The 16,597-nt window shown below is 45.3% G+C and overlaps 2 protein-coding genes across 2 annotated transcripts; one reads left to right on the plus strand and one right to left on the minus strand.

The window, feature by feature from the left end:
* Nucleotides 1-388: 388 nt before the first annotated feature.
* rasd4 (rasd family member 4) lies at nucleotides 389-2,330 on the plus strand. The gene has a single exon (XM_062531274.1). It carries the CDS (start codon nucleotides 665-667, stop codon nucleotides 1,295-1,297), a length of 633 nt encoding a protein of 210 aa, XP_062387258.1. The 5' UTR covers nucleotides 389-664; the 3' UTR covers nucleotides 1,298-2,330.
* Nucleotides 2,331-7,457: 5,127 nt separating this feature from the next.
* prpsap1 (phosphoribosyl pyrophosphate synthetase-associated protein 1) lies at nucleotides 7,458-16,450 on the minus strand. The gene is made up of 10 exons (XM_062533182.1): nucleotides 15,995-16,450; nucleotides 15,612-15,664; nucleotides 15,438-15,504; nucleotides 14,892-15,064; nucleotides 14,430-14,545; nucleotides 13,813-13,868; nucleotides 13,466-13,611; nucleotides 10,166-10,236; nucleotides 9,054-9,200; nucleotides 7,458-8,324 (listed from the first exon to the last, which is right to left on the minus strand). Exons 1-10 carry the CDS (start codon nucleotides 16,075-16,077, stop codon nucleotides 8,166-8,168), a joined length of 1,071 nt encoding a protein of 356 aa, XP_062389166.1. The 5' UTR covers nucleotides 16,078-16,450; the 3' UTR covers nucleotides 7,458-8,165.
* Between the last annotated feature and the right edge of the window lie 147 nt (nucleotides 16,451-16,597).

Consider the following 16,597-nt stretch of genomic DNA (forward strand, 5'->3'; position numbering starts at 1 on the left):
TGGGCAAAGAGGCTAAAAATAAATACATGTCTATTGTTTCGTCTTCTGCTATTATTCACACCATAGAAGAGCCGTACATGGCAATCAAGCCCTTCAAGATCATCTGTTTCTCCCTACAAGTGCAGAGTCTGGAGATGGGAATTACATGGAGATGGATTCTCTGCCACAGCCTCCTTTTTCGTCCACCTCACTCTGCCCCCTCGTTTGCATACCGCCCTGCGATTGGCCGCTGGGCACACAATGAGCCCTGCTGCTTCACACCGATTGGCCGGGAGGAGGAGAGGGCACGGATTCAGAGTGATTGAAAAAAACCATAAATACAGCAGCCACACACAAGCGGCCACACATCTGAACCTGGCAGCTATTGATACGGGCTTACTGGCTCACCTCTCCTCTCCTCTCCTCTCTTTGCTGCCGTGAGTGCTATGTACTACAGATCCGCTTCACTACTCTGGTGAATTTTCTTCTCAAAGTTAAAGTCAAGCGTTTTCAAGTGAAAAAAGCTATTTTTCTATCACTTTTTGTTTTAAAAAAGCACGAAAGAATTGAACTTGGAGAAGACATCAGCCTGTGCAAGAAGAAGAAGAGAGGAACAGAGGCAGACTGAAAAGAAGAGAAAAAGAAAGGAATAAAAAAAGAGAGACAGAGCGAAGCAAAGAGAAGCATGTCTCTGGAAGTGAAGGCGAAGACGGAGGTGCGCCTGGTGTTCCTGGGCGCCGCCGGCGTGGGCAAGACGGCGCTGATCCGCCGCTTCCTGGAGGACTCGTTCGAGCCCAAGCACCGGCGCACGGTGGAGGAGCTGCACAGCAAGGAGTACGAGGTGGGCGGCGCCAAGGTGACCGTCCACATCCTGGACACCAGCGGCAGCTACCCGTTCCCGGCCATGCGCAAGCTCAGCATCCAGACGGGCGACGCCTTCGCGCTGGTCTACGCCGTGGACGACGCCGACTCGCTGGAGACGGTCAAGGGCCTGCGCGAGGAGATCCTGGAGGTCAAGCAGGACAAGTGCACGCCCATCGTGGTGGTGGGCAACAAGTCGGACCGCGGCGGCGCCGAGGAGCGCAAGGTGGCCGGCGAGGACGTGCTGACCACCGTGGAGCTGGACTGGAACAGCAGCTTCCTGGAGGCCTCGGCCAAGGACAACCAGAACGTGCTGGAGGTGTTCCGGGAGCTCCTGCAGCAGGTGAACCTGCCCAGCCGCCTGAGCCCCGCGCTGCGCCGCCGCCGAGAGACCTTCCCCAAGGACAGCAGCGCCCGGCCGCCCATGAACAAGGCCAACAGCTGCACCATCTCCTAACCACACACACACACACACACATACACATGCAGCCGCCCGAGACGTGGCAGGACCAAGTGTAAGGCTCTTGATAGTGTGTGTGTTTCTGTGTGTGTGTGTGTGTGTCTATGTGTGTTCAGAGACACACGATGCACACAGTCACTCACACACACACACTCTTGGCCCGAGATAGTGTTTTGATGAAGCAGGTGAGCCGTGCAAAGAGAGAACAGAACTTATTGCATTTGACTTGAAGCTCTTTGCAGCTGCGTTGCCAGCCAGCAACCACTCTGTGACAGTTTGTGCCTAGGCAGGAGAGAGCCACACACAGACAGGGCCTGCAGGAGACAGTGCCAGAGAAGAGCACAAGGAAGCAGGAACGAACATGGACTGCATCGCCAATTGGAAGAAATATGATATTTGGTTGTGTTGTGAGGAATATGTGAAGAATGTACAAAGTACTATTGTGTTGTGAAGGGGAGGGGGGAAACCCTACTCGCACATGTGCCATACCTAATCCAAAACCTGTTCAGTTGATAGTGTATGTGTGTGTGTGTGTGTGTGTGTGTGTTTGTGTGTGTGTGTGTGTGTGTGTGTGTGTGTGTGTGTAAGAGAAAAGAAAGCTTAGTATGCTTAAATGTATGATCAAGACCACGCTGCTTCATACAAGTTGTCTCGGCATTGGCAAAATTGGGATACTTTTCACTTTCTATTGCCACAGCTGAATGTACTTGTATAAAAAACCTTAACGTATGTGATGTACTATGTACTATGAAGTGAACCTATAAGAATATTTCTTCTTTGTCACGTATGTTAATGTTTGAGAACAGAGTTGCTTGTATCCTAATGCAATGGTGAGGTAGCATAGCAAACCACTGGTTCTCAGCAGTGTGTTGTTCATTGCAGTTGTTGACTTGCACATTCATGTGGTAACTTAATCTATGCTTTTTTTTAAACAACACTGAAAACCAGTGGTTGCTATGTGATTGATATTTGGTTTGGAGGTTTGACAGCTGGAAATAAAAAGAAAATAATAAATAAATAAAAAAAACATGAACAAGACAGGTGTCATTGATGGTTTCCTGAAAGGTGAACAAGGTGTCGGTTTACAGATCATTTTTCAGCAAATACAAATCACAAAGCCGAATAATAAAACCAAATCAGTTGAGCAAACTGACAGACATCAGATATTTGGTATGTTGTTAGTAGATTTCCTATGATGGGGGAAGCAAGGATTGGGATTCATAAAGCTCAGCAGTTAGTGAGGAGGGAATCCAGTTGAACCAGTCTTAGAGTTCAATAGATCAGTTCCTCAAAAGTCTGTTTCCACTTGATAGGGAGATCATATTCGCATATTTTCCAAACGCCAAACAAGACACACAGGTTTGTGTATGTTTAGAGCCAAATTCATGCTTAGTGGCATGCCTTTTTTTATATAATGCTTTAGATTTACTCTGAAGATGAGATACAGTTTGTTCCTATAAACAATGAATTAGATATAATAAACTGCTAAAAGAAATTACACTGTGGTAAGAAATCATACACTGTCTACTAACAAATGACGCCGCAGACCTAAAAGATCTGAAATATCATGGTAGCGTGTAAAGGCATGCATTATATACAAATACATGAGCAGCGATGAGATTGGTCATTCAGCTCAACTTGCTGTATATCGCCCTCTAGTGGGGAAGCAGCTGGAGTCCAAGAACCACAGAATGACAGAGTGCCAATTGACAGTCATTCAGTCAGGCAGGCAGTCAATGAAACGGTTCCGTTTTCCAGTTGACAATCAGTTACGGCAATAGTTCTATGTTCATAATTAATGCCCTTTTCACTAGAAAATGAGCGCAGGTGTCATAAGACAAGAATACAGAGCACTCTCCAAATCAGCGTGACTTTAATGTCATCTGCAAAGACGTCAGATGTAATATATGGCTGTGTCAATCATCCATATAGTTTCCTTGGCAACGGCATTCACTTTTTTCCCCTTGACTGAGAACTTTTCCATTTAACTTCAACAAGTTTGCCAAGAGTGAGAAAGAAACGCCACCATTCTGACATACGGCACAACACACACCTTCACAAAACACGCGGCACTAAGCACACTAGGCCGATACTAGCTTTGGTGTAGGAGTGTGTATGAGGTTATCAAACACTGTGCCATCATATCACTCTCTCTCTCACACACACACACACATCATTTCCCCTTTCTGGCCCAGTGCAAAGACAAGGTGCATTGTTCCCCTGAACTCAAAGAGGAAGTGACCTAAGAGCAGGAGTCCGCTGGTTCCTCTTTGAGCATTAAAAGCTCTCAGATGTCTGGCCCCACCGCAGCCCACTTCATGCCCATCAGAGCACCAACGCACCAACCGACCAACTCTCTTTCGCTAGGAGACATCAAGTCTGACGACAGCAGACAACGTGAGTAGCCACTCAAAAGTATCTTTGCTGTTAAGTTTCTCAGCCACAGAGCACACACACACACACACGTGAGTACTGCCTGCTGTTGTATCACTCAGACTTTAAACTGAGTGACTCACTCATTTATATTTCTGGAAGTAGAATGAGAACGCAGCTGTTAGCTGCATGCGTGTGAACATGTGATTCTCAGCTCTTCTGCGGGAGTTGACCACTGTCAGTTAAGAGTTTCTAGTCAATCACAGGGTCATCCCAGAGGAAAGCTGTCTTTGCCCCTGAACTTGGTCGAAGCTCCTCAGAGTAATGTGGGGAGCCTGAGGAGCTTTGAACAGGTCAAGGGTCATGGGCCACACTTCTGCTTCCTAGTAAGAAGCCATGGAAGTCCAACCTTCAGGTGACTACTATAAACTCAGGTGACTTCCATCATACATTCAGTGTCATATATTTTGCGATTAATGTGTGTGTGTGTGTGTGTGTGTGTGTGTGTGTGTGTGTGTGTGTGTGTGTGTGTGTGTGTGTGTGTGTGTGTGTGTGTGTGTGTGTTGTATTAGGAAGTGAGGTTACTAGCGTACCCAGGTAACTTCAGGAGTAACCACTGACCTCAAAAGAACATGTCACTTTTCAAACCATACTGTAGATACTCGTTCCAGTGTTCTGTTAGACATCAGGTGAACGCTCTGAAAGTTACCTGGATAAGCTACAGTAGTAACCTCACTTCTTAGTTCAGCCTTCAGGAGTTGATTTCAATTGTTCCGTCACATTGCGGAGGTAAGTTGTGCCTAAAGGCTCCATATGTGATGCCTTTTTTTCTTGTTTATTATCCTCTTACACTGTACATGTACTGTGCTCCAAGTAAAGCAGCAAGCCAATAAAGACACAGGAATATGAAAAATCAAGCCAAGTTGCATTTATTTACAAAAATATTACTGCCTTGCAAGTTGTCAAGTAATACCAATAAAGTGTGTGTGTGTGTGTGTGTGTGTGTGTGTGTGTGTGTGTGTGTGTGTGTGTGTGTGTGTGCACACGTGTAGGTGGTGGCGGTGGGAGGATCACACATGGGTTTTATTTTTGCACTAACCACAAAGAACAAGAGTTCAGAAACTCTGGGGAGGAAAAAAAAAAGCGGTTGGCATAGGAACTGCTGTCACGGAGACAGAGACACATCTGCAGGGGGGGGTGACCTGTGCCTGCTACCGTGCGTGTCTGTCAAAATGACGGACGCGCGCGGAACATCAGAAACAGCTAGTTCACCAGGGAAGGCAACAAATTGAAAACGGACTATCGCCTACACACAGGACAAGCAGCACATAGACAGACAATACAGCAAACTGCACTAACACCAAGAGGCACAGGCTTCGAGATAAGCGACACAGAACTTTCTAGAACAGTTTGTTTGTTTGTTTGTTTGTTTGATTGACAGAGGGTGATTGTTTTCTGGCTTTTGAAAGAACATCTCCCTGAGCATAGGGCTCTTAAAACTCAATTGTAACAGTAGGCTACTCGCATCAAAATGAGGCAAAAGTGAAAATCTACCACAATGCCTCTTTGCATCGCTTCAAAAGCCACACCTGGTCACGGCCATTTGCTATGCAGCTGAGCGGTGCGGCAACATAGCGTTCACCAGGAATGACCATGATAATGTCTACAGGTCAGGACGGTATAGCGGAGTCAAACCAGACACACAATATTACCGGACAACTAGGGAAAACTAATGTGGTTCACCACATCAAGCAAGCCACATGAAGGTTTGTATGGGTAGATGAGCGAGCAGAGTTCAGGACATGTAACAGCTGTGCCATGCCACCTGCATCTGGGGGCACTCGGTCACGTTCGGCAGAGTAGCGTGCACACACGGTCCTGAGCACTAAATTGTCTGAAGGTGGGTTTTGCCTGGTTAGCCACTGTAATAAAACGGCATTGAATACACTGAAAAAAAAAATCTCTTACAGAGCTGAGATATTCACGGTGCCCCTTACGAGTAAGACATGCTGGTTCTATGCCCTTTTACACGGAGCATAACATATTCTACTGTATGCCCATTTCCATAAGGCTACCTACCGCACTAAAGTCTGGGATGTTACATCTACAGTAGACACAGAGGACTGCTTTAAGAACACCATTAGTACAAGGACAGGTACAGCAGGCAGTCTGGTATACAGTGCCTATAGAAAGTCATCATACCCTTTTGAAATAGTTACTTTTTTTTGTCTTACAGCCTGAAATCAAAACCTATTTTAAAAACAATCTTTTTCAGTTTTATTCACAAATTTAGCTGTACAACATCAAAATAATGAAAAAAAAGTCAACAGTTCTGAAAATTAATAAAAAATTAAAAACTAGAATAACAGGGTTGGAAAAGTCATCATACCCCTGACTTAATACTTTGTAAAGCTTCCTTTTGCTTTCATTACAGCCATCAATCTGTTTGGATATGTCTCTATTATAGCTTTGCACATCTAGATAGGGGAATATTTGCCCAATTTTTTGTGCGGAAATGTTAAAATTTAGTCAAATTCTGTAGGGAATGGCGATGGACTGCTCTCTTCAAGTCAATCCACAGATTTTCTATAGGATTTAAGTCAGGGCTCTGATTTTGCCACTCAAGGATATTCACCATCCTATCCTTAAGCCACTGCTTTGTTCTTTTGGCAGTATGTTTAGGATTATTGTCGTGTTGGAAGGCGAATGACCTCCCTATCCTCAGCTGTCTAGGAGAGGGACGCAGGTTTTCCTCAAGAATGTGGGTGTACTTGGCAGCATCCATTTTCCCTTCTATCCTGACCAATTGCCCAGTCCCCGCTGAAGAGAAACATCCCCAAAACATAATGTTGCCCCCGCCATGCGTCACAGTAGGTATGGTGTGTTTTGGGTGTGTTTGGGTGTGTATACTGTGTTTGGTTAGCGCCTGGAGCTCAGTCCAAAAACTTCAATCTTAGTCTCCAAAAAGTTCGATCTTAGTCTCATCTGACCATAAAAGCTTTTTCCACATGGTAGCAGAATATTCCAGATGTGTTTTTGCACTGAACTCCAAGCGCAATGTTTGGCGAAAACCAACACAGTACACCACCCAAAACACACCATACCTAGTGTGAAGCATGGTGGGGGCAACATTATGTTGTGGGGATGTTTCTCTTCAGCGGGGACTGGGCAATTGGTCAGGATAGAAGGGAAAATGGATGCTGCCAAGTACACCCACATTCTTAAGGAAAACCTGCGTCCCTCTCCTAGACAGCTGAAGATGGGCAGGTCATTCGCCTTCCAACACGACAATGATCCAAAACATACTGCCAAAAGAACAAAGCAGTGGCTTAAGGATAGGATGGTGAATATCCTTGAGTGGCAAAGTCAGAGCCCTGACTTAAATCCTATAGAAAATCTGTGGTTTGACTTGAAGAGAGCAGTCCATCGCCATTCCCTACAGAATTTGACTACATTTTAGCATTTCTGCACGGAAAATTGGGCAAATATTCCCCTATCTAGGTGTGCAAAGCTATAATAGAGACATTTCCAAACAGATTGATGGCTGTAATGAAAGCAAAAGGAAGCTTTACAAAGTATTAAGTCAGGGGTATGATGACTTTTCCAACCCTGTTATTCTAGTTTTTAATTTTTTATTAATTTTCAGAACTGTTGACTTTTTTTTCATTATTTTGATGTTGTACAGCTAAATTTGTAAATAAAACTGGAAAAGATTTTTTTAAAAATGGGTTTTGATTTCAGGCTGTAAGACAAAAAGAGTAACTATTTCAAAAGGGTATGATGACTTTCTATAGGCACTGTATATGGGTTTGTTCATGAGTCACACAGTCACAGTGCTGCCCTGAACTCCAGCAGCTGATGTCAGGTTCGAGTCAGTTCTACGTGCTGGTCAAGTATTAACAAAGTGCTAAATCGCATGGGCAGAAACAAGTACTGTAAGTGCTTTCCTGTCTGTGAGCGTAAAGGAGTTCACTTAGCTTATATCGTGTCATGTTATCAAAGCCTCTGGTTAGAGCTGGTTGAGTATGTATACTAGTAAATGTTTTTAGTCGCATGTTTTAAAAACTGAGGACCTGTTAAAGCTGAGGTTTATTGCATGGCTTTCACTCACTCAAAAAAAAAAAGACATCTTGGAACACATTCTAGAACATTCTAAAATACATTCTATGACGTTCTAGATCTTTTGTTTTCTGTTCTCCCTTCGAGCTCCTCTGGGACCCTCTCAGGTCACCTGAATTCAGCTCATCTGATCAAACGAAATCTTTACACCTTGCTGTGAGTTTGAGTTACTGTGATGGTTGCACTGCACCCCCCCCCCCCCCCCCATGTAAATGCATAGAAGTGTGTGGCTTTGAATGTGTTTGGTATGCGGGGAGCACTTGGCACTTCTGCACCTGATGGAGCACGGGGGGGTCAGAGGTCAAACGAGGAAGGTGTTGGTGGGAGTCCCGTCACACAACCCCTCCCACCGCACCCTCACCTCAGGCGGACCCTAGTCGTCCACGGTGACGTTGCGGAACAGATAGGCCATGGACTCGCCGTTGTGGATGCGCCGGATGGCCTCGGCCAGGATCATGCTCACGTCCACGGTCTTGATCTTTGGACACTGCAGCTTCTGGACCTCGTGGGGCACGGTGTTGGTCACCACCACCTGGGACACGACACGACACGGCACATTCATCACACAGTCAGATCATTACATAACACATAAATCAAGATATAACAGGAGTGTGGGGGGGGGGGGTCACTTGTGCTTCAGCCTGGTTGGTCCTCAGGGAACAGGACACAGGGAACAGTGGGGAGACCCGAGGTCAAACTAGGACCAAGGAGTGGGACCGGAGCACTCGTTACTTTTCAAAGCTTTTAATGGTCCAAAGTGACTAACGTTTCGGCGCCCATGCGTCTTCTTCAGTCACGACATAACAGGCTAATAAGCTGGCATGAAAACAAAGGCGGTATAAACAGCCAGCCAAAAGGGATTCTTCCGAAGGGTCATCATAATAAAGGTTAGGTAACAATGGGGGCACAATAGAGCAAACATTATTAATATTAATAAGGAAAGACCAGAGGGACATTTCCACAAGGAAACTTGAGGACAAATGACGAGGAAAACAATATGCCTCAGAATAGAACTCCAGGGTTTGTCAATTCTGTTTGGCAAGGGCATAAAAAAGATGTTTGCCATAGCCCAGCCAATGTTTATGCTTGAGGGCTACAACTAACCATAACAGCAGCAATATCATGCCTGATTACTCCTAGATCCAGTTGGACTTTGATACTCAGTGCATTCATCCACCTAAGCAAAGCGAGGGAGCCTGAAAGCTCAATTTCCTGGCCGCGCTGCCGGTCATCGACTGTGTCGCGTCGTGCCGCATCTCACCTCGTCGATGGGGGACTCCTCGATGAGCCGCGGCGCGTCGGCGGACAGCAGGCCGTGAGTGGCCATGATGTAGATCTTGTAGGCGCCGCGCTCCTTCAGGATGTCTGCGGCCGCCACAAAGTCCTCCACGTCGTCGATGATGTCGTCCTGGGGAGACGAAGGAAAAGCAGCAATACTTTATATTAAACCATTTTTTTGGTGAATATCAATCTTCATAACAACTTCAATGTCATGAAAATGATAGTAAAAAAAATGTCAACCAAAAAGGCAGTTACTGCCTTTTTGCTTTGTAGGGCAGTATGGGCATAACTTGCGGGCAATCACAGACACCTGTCTGATTTCCAATCACAGACACCTGTTTCTCCATTGGCATCCAGTGACTGCTGCCCCCACCAATAGGGCAGCGCTATTTACGTACATTCTGTTACGTACCGCCCCAATGCGGTATCTAGCTTTCTAATATCTATCGCCCATCCCACATTCGGGTCCACATGCCCACTGGGACTCGGGTTTGAGTCTGGCCCGGGTCACTCCCCGATCCCACCCCATCTCTCTCTCCCACTAACTTCCTGTCAGTCTCTTCACTAAAACTAGAAAAGCACTTAGAGAGCGCAGACCTCCGCCTGCATTGTTCTTCCTACAGTAGGTTGTCATACATTTGAACCTTAACTATTCAGATCGCCGCCACGTGGCCATACCATGCCATTACACCAAGCGAAATACATAAACGCCTCTGGAATCCCAACGGAATTACGGATCATTCCCAAAATGTAATCATTTCTTCCTTGGGTCATTGCTGACCTTCCCTGAAAATGTCATCGAAATCAATCCATTCATCATTTTTTGAGTTATCTTGCTAACGAACAGACAGACAAAGAGACAAACAGACAGACAGACGCCGATCCCCGATGAAAACATATACCTCCCTGGCGGAGGTAAATAAGGAGTCAGCTTTATTGGCCAGGTTTGCATAAACAAACAGGGAATTTGACTCCGGTTATTACTTGCTCTCAAAGTACAACACTAAACAATAAACATAAAAAGAATAAATAAAACAAAAAACAAAAATAAATAAAACAAACAAATAAAAAATAAAAATGACCACAACTTACTACTATGATGGCGATGCGTCCTCCCACATCCCCCACCACAGTGATGGGCGGCTTCTCCTTAGCCATCATTACTGCGAGGGAGACAACACAAATCTGTTATTAACCCCAGGGCTCAGAGAGAGGACACAGAGGGGATTTAATCAGGACAATCAAATCATCTAGAGTAGGCTAGGTAAAATGGGTTCAAATGTTTACGCCTCTCAGGAAAATACACAGAGAGAGATGGAAAGAAATAATTAAATCACCAAGGGTGCTAAAGGTCTGCCACGGGCCTTTGATGCTCGGAGTGAAACTCTAGATAATCTTGCTATGCGTGGGCTAGCTGTGAAGTGTTTAGTTCAAAAAGTGTGCACATCCAAATAAATGCCGGAGCCAAAAAGTCAAGATCTAAAATGAAGTAAAAGGTCCGCACACTTGCTCTCGATTAGTTTGATTTATTAGAATTCAAGTTACGTTTCGAGCCGTGTGGCTCTCCCCCAGTCTGAGGAAGCGCCATACGGCTCGAAGCGTAACTTGAATTCTAATAAATTAAACTAATCGAGAGCTAGTGTGCAGACCTTTTACTTCATCCTAGCTGTGAAGTGTGACACGTTTCAAATGGCTCTGTTGTGAGGCTTGAGACATTTCCCATTTTACCTTTCCTACAGTTACAAGATCACTCAAAGGGGCAAAAATCATTGCAGCTCATGCCATGCAAAAATCAAAATGGCTGCCTTCTACCCAATCAGAGGAGAGGACAAGTTCAATGCTTGCATCACACTTGTGTCTGCTTGGCACAGGTGGGCTGCCCAGACCAGATTCCAGAGACTCGCATAACCACAAGAAACAAAAATCCCAATCTTGTCTTTCAAACAAGACCGACAAGACCAATGACAAAAGGAAGAGAGAGAGAGAGGAAGGAAGGAGGGAGAGAGGGAGGGAGGGAGGGAGGGGAGAAGAGAGAAAATAACACTGATGTCGGGATTCGGTGCTTTTGTGGGGACTGCAGGTCTGTCCTCCAGCACTCAAACAAATGGAGAACAAACAATCACCCCACTCAGCATCAGCATCAGCATCAGCAGCAGCGGGCACCAATCAATCCAGCCTGGACATCCGGAGGCTGATTGGAGGAGCTCGTAAGCACAGGGAAGAGGCTCAAGAGGAGGAGGAGGAGGAGGATGTCGTCAAAAACTCACATGCCTAAAACACATGCCTTCCAATCAAAAAACAGCTCCCCCCCCATCCCCACACACACACGGGTCCATAATGATGCCACCTCCTTTCAGAATATGCATTTTGCTGAGAGCTGCCACCATGCAGTGGTTTGAGTTGTGCTTTCAAGGAAGGCGCAGCGTTAGTATTTAGTCTTTCTTAAAAGGAGGGCGAGATGCACGGCCAGGCCCCAGACCTCGGGCCAGGGGAAGCAGCTGGGTTGGGCTGCACTGCCTGATGCAAGATTCAGTTAGAGGCTGCGCGCAAAGAATGGAGAAAAGAACATGGCGAAAATAAAAATGACAAAAGCGCAAGGAAAAAGGGCTGATATGATTATGTACGAAATACTGGCAAATTTAGCTATAATCTGCAGCTCGATGAAATACAATGACAATGTGATACTCCCACCATGAAGATACAAATGCCATTTTATTGCTAGATTTGTTTTAGGCAATGTGTTTCCACGACCACATTGTTGCCAGCAGAGATTTCAACAAAGGACAGACAAGAAAGGGCATGATGTATTGATCAACGAGATGAACCCGGGATTGGAGAACGAAAGAGAAAAAGAAATGTATACTGACATGATGTGATGATCTCATTTCTCGAGAGATGACCGATTTTATGGGTGTGAAAACAGAAGCACTTCAGGAAGGGCTTTCAATACATTTCCACAGCGCTCTGAGAACACTTCCTCACTGTCTGCACAAAGAATTTGTTTTCTTTATGATTGCTGCTGTATTATGAATATGATTGTATGTTGCGTATGATTCGTTTTTTTGGCTAAATTTAACATGGCATCTGACAACAAACCAATTAACACTTCCTATAAACTGCTACAAACAAGCTAGATAGCGGCTCGTTATCGTCTGCGGTCTGGCATATACCTATACATAACAGACAGGTAGTACTTCAGAAGACTGGGGAACAGGTGTTGAGAGCCCTCGGTCCAGGCATGCACGCACTGAGGAACCACTGTGGGGTGGTCACCGCAGTGATCGGAGCCAAAGGGAGTTATCGTTCGTACTTGGGAGCTCTATGCCAGGGAAGGGCGCTTGTTGCTTGCCTATTGTCAACAAATAAAAGACTATGTTAAAAACACACAAACTTAACGCAGACTGGATACAACAGAGAGCAATGGCAAGACTTGGAAACCCATTTTAGTCAAATGCATGCTGTGCTTATAAGTCAGTTAAAGAAGGCTTTAAAGTCAAGTTTCCAATACGGATTGTCCAAGTCCTGCATCACAAAAGAATGAAAGAAAAGAAAAAAAAAGAAAAACACACATGTATAAACGTTTGTTGACAGCCTAACGCCTGTTGACTATTATCATTGTTATTCTCAAACAAGTGCCAAGGTCACACTCAAGATCAGCTTGCAATCCATTCAAAATTCAAACTGAAATGCTGTTCACACATCTCTACTTTCTACAATGAGAAGTCATTAGACATAACCTTACAAACCAAACTCAGATATAGTGAGGTAGGCAAGGTGTTGTAGTTTTAAAATGAAAGTGTGTTAGGGCTTAAAATAGGTCCCTTTCCGTACATTGCTGTTAGTATTGCAAGAGGAAACAAAAAAAAAACCCATTTGAAGATCTTGCCTTCATTTAGGGAGGAGTCTGTGGCAGAGGCAGAAATAAGACAGGATGGCAGGACAGTTGCTGGGGGAGGGAAGGAGAGAAAGAGAAAGAGCAAGAAAGAGATAGGGGCAAAGGCAGAACTGGTCACAGAACAGCAGCTGACCACATTTTGCGGAGGAGAGGGTCTCGCGGCTGGGTTTCTCCGAGAAAGGCCACCCGTTTGTTTTCAAGAAATGAGTATCCCTTTTCTTAAATAAAAAAAAAAGATATATACACACTGAGTCTCTGAGGAATGAATTAAAATGAGCTCCCATCCGTTACCCAGGGCTGAAAACTGCAGACAACAGAAACAGAGAGCTCACAACAATGGCCTGGAGAATCAGAGAGAGAATGTGAGGGTGTGATGAACAAACCAAGAGCGAGAGAGAGAGAGAGAGAGAGAGAGAGAGAGAGAGAGAGAGAGCAGGAGACATAGAGAGGAAGAGAGAGAGATAGGAAGGGTGGGAGAGGGCTGGCTGTGGTCTTACATGGCAGTTCGAGCCCGGGGTGTCCAGAGGTGTTGCGCACACAGGGCGGCGAGTGGCGTCCATCCGCCATGTCCGACTCGGCACACTGGGCCTCTCCGTGTATGACGGCCAGCCCGAGACGGAGCCTCTCTGCATACGACTGAGCTCTGTGTTCAACGCAGAGAGCGCAGACAGGTAACATGGACACTTAGCCGACCGGGCACCGCACCCACAGCATGCACAGTACAGAGTAACTACACTCTTACTACACTGCGTTCACATTGAGGGGACTAAAATAAAATAAAACAACATGAACCGCAGGAGGACTGAGACATGCGAGTGAAGCACCAGCAGCTGATTCAAGTTACCTTTTGGCTGCAGATGGCGACTTTGCAACAATGATGGCATTCCTGTAGTCCGGAATCTGTCGAGAGAACAGAAAGCATTCAGGTTAAGATCGAACGGTAAAACTGAACACTGGTGCCACCTGCTGTCCACTTCATGACAGACCTCACTGAGGAAATCTTGCAGTGTGGGTGTTGAACTCAGCCTGGAAATCCAGACCCAAATCTAGAAAGATTGAGGGTCTGGCGATCAGCAATGAAAATGGCCCAACTCAAGGGGCAGCACCAAGCATGCATTTGAAAATATAACTGCACACAACTGGATAACACTACGACCAGTGTTTACTGACTGATTCTGAGCTTCAGTGTTGCAGCGTTATCGTCATCTGTTTGCTCGCCTCTGACCTGTCTATTATATCAGGTGCAGCTTGTCTCCAAGAGCATGACTAATGAGTATTACTGATTGCTAGAGTGACTCACTGAGCAAATTCAAATTGTGCTCTCGCGAGAACTCTGGATTTCCAGGGTATGTTAAACTGACATTATGTGCAAATAAATTTGGTATTTCCAAGCATTGAAGCCAGAGCTCTTTGTCCAGCTGAGCATTCACACTTCAACTGAAAGTCCAGGGCGTTACTGACCTCTTCCTGGATGTACTGCAGCAGGAACGGTGAGGCGCGCAGGTTGTCCACGGGGAAGCCGAAGAAGCCTTGGATCTCTTTTTGGTGGAGGTCCATGGTGATGATGTGAGTTAAACCTGGGTTGAAGCACAGACAGAACTTAGTTCTCAGTTCATCCAGAGAAAAAAAAAGGGATGCCGCTGTAGACGGGGTAAATCCAGTTCAATCTCCCAGCGATTGGATTTTGCCCTGCAGCTCAGGGTGGAAACATGCACATTTCTCTCTCCTGATTCTGCTCAAATTTGCGGGGACCACAACATCATCACAAACTGGCTTATCCACCTGGCTCAACCGGAGTGTTGGTCTGACTGGATGAATGACTATCCAAGCATACAGAGTCATTTCAAATACTGTACAGCGCAGACTCCCCAGACTGATGATCAATCACAAAAAATGATTAAAAGAGAGGAGACATACACTCACCTGCTTTGGCGAGCATGGATGCTAACAGTTTGCACACAATAGATCCCCTCTTTCTCATTTTGCACTGCTTGCTGTAGGGGAAGTACGGGATGACGCCAATGATGTTCTTTGCACAGGAGGTCTTGAGGGCATACGCCATGACCAGGAGCTCCATAATGGCTGTGTTGACATCTCTGACAGGTTGTAGAAAATGAGTAGCAAATGAAGTCTAGTGTACAATGGAAAACAACTAAACATACTGTATGTCAAACTTCCCACACTGCAAAAGCATACAGTAGAAGAGGGAGGAGGATGGAGTATGGGGGAAAGGAGGGGAGAGAGGAGGGCTAAAAATATCCTTTTACGATCTGTCAAGTTAAAGGTCTGAGCCATGTGTGTTATTGAGTTATTGGTGTGTGTGTGTGTGTGTGTGTGTGTGTGTGTGTGTGTGTGTGTGTGTGTGTGTGTGTGTGTGTGTGTGTGTGTGTGTGTGTGTGTGTGTGTGTGTGTGTGTGTTTGCGACTGTTATGACAAACAACCTGCTGCTGGGGTAATCTAGGTCTGTACCTGGGAATGGTCTGGATGATAAAGATGGTTTGACCTCGTACAGACTCCTTCACATCCACCCGTGTCTCTGTCAAGGTAAAAGACACATTGTTATAATCGCAATATAAGACACGACAACGCTTTATTTGCGGATTACAAAACACGACAACGCTTTATTTGTGGATTAAAACTCACCTCTGTTGGACTCTTGATAAACAACGGATTTCCCCAACTCAACTCCAAGTCGTCTGAGAGAAAACCATAATCAGTTACGCTGATTCATGCATAAATAAGATACAATAACAAATGTTTTGACCAGATACAGTCAAGTACTATGAACACAAATAGCAGCCAACATTTCAATACGAAATGTCCATAGTGAATAACAACACTGACTATCCCTGAACACGAAAAAATCCATATTGCAGGTCCTGTCACTGAAAACATGTTGGCTAATAGTGTTTCCAAGCGTATGTTATCTATCTGAGAGCTAACAAGCTAGCAAAGCAATAGAAGTTCATCTGGTCAGTTGTTGCATTCATATTGGGCACAAATGCCATGTTTCATACAAAACTTACTCAGTAATTTTCTTGGCTAACTCCGTGCATGCCGCCGTGGAGTTAGCAGAAAAGACGCGATATCCACTTTTTGGAACGTTCATACTTGACAGGGCATGGAAATTTCACAGATCACACCAGAGTTTCAACGCAGCTTGCTAGATACACGAATAACAGTTAGTTAGCTATATAGCTAACCTGCCGTTGGAGTGATGTTAGCTAGCTTGCTAGCATAGGCAAACAGCTTGTAAAATGACTGAATGAGACAAACGTTAGCTGCGTGGGTAGCTAACGGGTAATTAATAAAACATTCAACCGTAACGTACTAGATGCAAAATGATTTATAAAAACGTCACATTAGGTAACACAGTAAGTTCGTCTACACAAACAATACCATCAAATAAGTTGACAGCCGTTCATCTGTTTATTGCCTAACTACCAGTAACGCTAGTAGCTATGATACCTCAAGACTGGAGGCACGCATACATACAGACGGCATCTCGTCATAATCGTGGTTACCGCCCCCAGTTACCGTGTTAACCATGGCTGAAACATCCCCCGTGGGGGAAAACATTTGTGTTCTGCTAGCGAGTTAGCCCCATTGACTTTCATGTGTGATGTTAG

Source organism: Sardina pilchardus, chromosome 3 (genome assembly GCF_963854185.1).
Source record: "Sardina pilchardus chromosome 3, fSarPil1.1, whole genome shotgun sequence".
Lineage (NCBI taxonomy): Eukaryota > Metazoa > Chordata > Actinopteri > Clupeiformes > Clupeidae > Sardina > Sardina pilchardus.